Raw genomic sequence first — 2,948 nt, forward strand, 5'->3', positions numbered from 1 at the left:
TTTAGGGGAGATGAAGCCCTCCGACTTCAAAGCAAGGATGAAACCCTCCTTGCCAAAGAGTTCTCTCCCAGATGCCTTCCTAAGCTCAACTCAGTAAGTCTGGTGAGAAGAAGAAGAAGAAGAAGGTGAACAAGAGGAGAAGCGGATAAGAATTGATGGGGGAAAGGTGGAGGAAGATAATTGGTTCTCCTCCTTGGTTGTTCTCTTCAAGGGAGAAGAGAAAATTCCCTCTACTCTCAGCTCCAAGCTCCTCTCTCGCTCACTAAAAAAACAACCTGGTCAGAGATACCTTCTTGGGTTAGCGATGATTTGCACGAGGAAAAGTGGGCGTTAAAGCACCCAATATGGGCAATCAAGCTCCCAACATGGGCGCTCAAGCGGCCACAGGCCAAAACAATGATCCAATTATCGACCGAGAGGAGGTGGGCGCTTAAGCGTTCATAAAGCAATGTACTCCTCTTTAGGAGAAACCCCCCCCCCTTCCCACCACCACCACCACCAAAAAAAAGGGGCTTGACACTTTGCGTTTTTCCTTCACAAGTGCACACAGCTTCGTGCGGACGGCTTTTTTATTGATTCTCGGACTACTGGGAACCATCCAATAGTGAAAATAGGTTCTCCAACATTGGAGTGAGCACTGAGCTTGAGTCACATCGAGCGAAAATCACCGCTCGGGGCCAAATACGGCCATGGTTGTCGAGAAACCCAAATTTTGCCCAGATGTCCATTAAAGCGTTCTAATTGATCTAGAAGCTACTGGAAACTCCATATTACTAAAATATGATCCCACAGCTCCAAACTAAACATTTAAAGATCGACAGACATTCTGAACCCCCATAGTGGGTGAATCGGTCTAAACCTCGATTTTGCCAAGAATGCATATAGAAGAGTTCTGTGACTACCCTTGACCCAGGGGAGCTCCAAATGTATAAAAAGAGACCGTTAAACACCAGAATAGACATCAAACATGTCCAATGCTCTGAGTGAGTCTGTACAACTGCAGGTTCTCCCGAGTGGGGTCAAATTACCACAAACCCAAGCTCCCTGCTCTGAGCACGTGCTAGGAGGTCTCGAACAGGCATCTTGAGATGCGTAATGCCATGAACGAGCAATGGGTGGTCCCGAGTCAGTCAGCTGGACACCCTATACACGTAACATAAAAAATTGATGCTAACATAAAGAAAGTTGAATATCAATATTTTTTAGCTCGGTTTATAAATAAGGTAAACATTCATTTTATATCGACTTAAAAAAATAAATAAATAATATTATTATAATACATTTATATCATTATATCATATTATATTTAAAAAAATGTTAAATTTTATTAATTTTAAATCATTGAAACTAATTTTGAGGAGGATATTAGCTGAAAGGAACAAAAGAATTTAAATCGAGTCCAACACTAACATTTGCCCATTCAAGAGTTATTTAGAGCAAAAGCCTATTTTGAATAAAAATAATTTTGAACGAGTTGAACTCAAACAACCAATGCGCTCTCTCAATCTCAACTCCTTTACATCGCACATATATAAATAAATAAATAAATAAAAACATAAGAAAATTAATCATATCATAATAGAAAAGTTAAAATGAACCCCTAAACACTATCATATAATTAATATTGCATGTTACATATTCATCTCAAAATGAATTTAAAAATTTTGAAAACTATTGCCACTAAAAATTTAATCATAATAACATGACACCTTTTTTTTTTTTTTTTAACATATGATTAGAACATTAACCACAACATTTTAACTCATTTTTCTTAAAATTGCATTAATTTGATAGGTCAATAAAACATTATAATTAATTATATATAAAAATGTGTCAGCACACATCTTGAGGATATCTCACTATCATCGTAGGAAGACAACATGACATCGTAGGGGCTCTCCAGGGACAATCACATAACCCATGCCTAACCAGCCAGCTCCGATAGACCGGGAGAAAATCATTTTCCAATGGAAATTGGCCATCTTCTTAGAAATCAAACTACCGGCATAAGACCCATACATGCAAATCTGACACTTTTTAAGTCCGACCGAATGTATGAAGCAAATCGCCCGGGCCCAAAACAATTGGTCGGAACTCTTTGATCAGCCTTTATAGGGATAAACTCTCAACAAATAGTCAAATCAATAGTTTATATCGGGCCACCAGGGAACGACCGCCCTACCAAAATGAAGGTTGTCATAGGCAATAGACTTTGTCCCGCCGAACATCTTATGGACCCGACAGTCTCCGATCGAGAGCTTTCTAGTGCCCCCAACCCCGTCCGGCTCCGAGCATAAGATTCATGTATTAACTAAAACACTCTCACTGTAACCTATATGTATTACGAGTATAATATGTAATTATACGTCCACTCATTCCTATAAATAGAAGTTCATTTAGTGAATAAAAATTATATGAATTTAATATTCTATAGTCTCTTTCCCTTTCTCCCTCTGGCTGGCGTGTCTCCTCTGATAATTTTGATTTCAACATTAATAAAATAATAATTTTTTTTAATTTGTCTCCTCCTCCTCTCATATATATAAAAGCCACTTCAAAACAACACCACACCAACCCCTCCCTCTCCTCCCCCAAACCAAAACAGTGCTCAAAACTGGCGAACCCATGGTGGGCCGGCGGCCCTCTCAACCTCCCCACCCTCGACCCAACCGGCGGCTCCTCCTCCCCTCTCCCCCCCCCCCCACCCCCCCCCCCCCCCACCCCCCCCCCCCCCACGACGACGACCTCGACACCGACCTCGATGCCCCCGACGATCCCAAAGAAGGTGCCGTCGATCTCTCCGGCCGCCGTCCCCGCGGCCGTCCCCAAGGCTCCAAGAACAAACCCAAGCCACCCATCATCGTTACCCGCGACAGCCCCAACGCTCTCCGCAGCCACGTCATGGAGGTCGCAGGCGGCGTCGACGTAGCCCGCTCGCTCTCCCCCTT

At 42.5% G+C, this 2,948-nt stretch overlaps 1 protein-coding gene across 1 annotated transcript in view; it reads left to right on the top strand.

Annotated features, from left to right (window-relative positions):
* Positions 1 to 2,733: 2,733 nt before the first annotated feature.
* The window catches only part of LOC110032065 (AT-hook motif nuclear-localized protein 19-like), a gene marked incomplete at its 5' end in the record, with an annotated part of 669 nt that continues 454 nt past the window's right edge, over positions 2,734 to 2,948 (top strand). The window contains one exon of the mRNA XM_020735578.1: positions 2,734 to 2,948. This exon is cut by the window's right edge and continues 454 nt beyond it. Coding sequence (XP_020591237.1) covers positions 2,734 to 2,948 — 215 coding nt within the window.

The sequence above is a fragment of the Phalaenopsis equestris genome, unplaced genomic scaffold, assembly GCF_001263595.1.
Source record: "Phalaenopsis equestris unplaced genomic scaffold, ASM126359v1 Scaffold000877, whole genome shotgun sequence".
Lineage (NCBI taxonomy): Eukaryota > Viridiplantae > Streptophyta > Magnoliopsida > Asparagales > Orchidaceae > Phalaenopsis > Phalaenopsis equestris.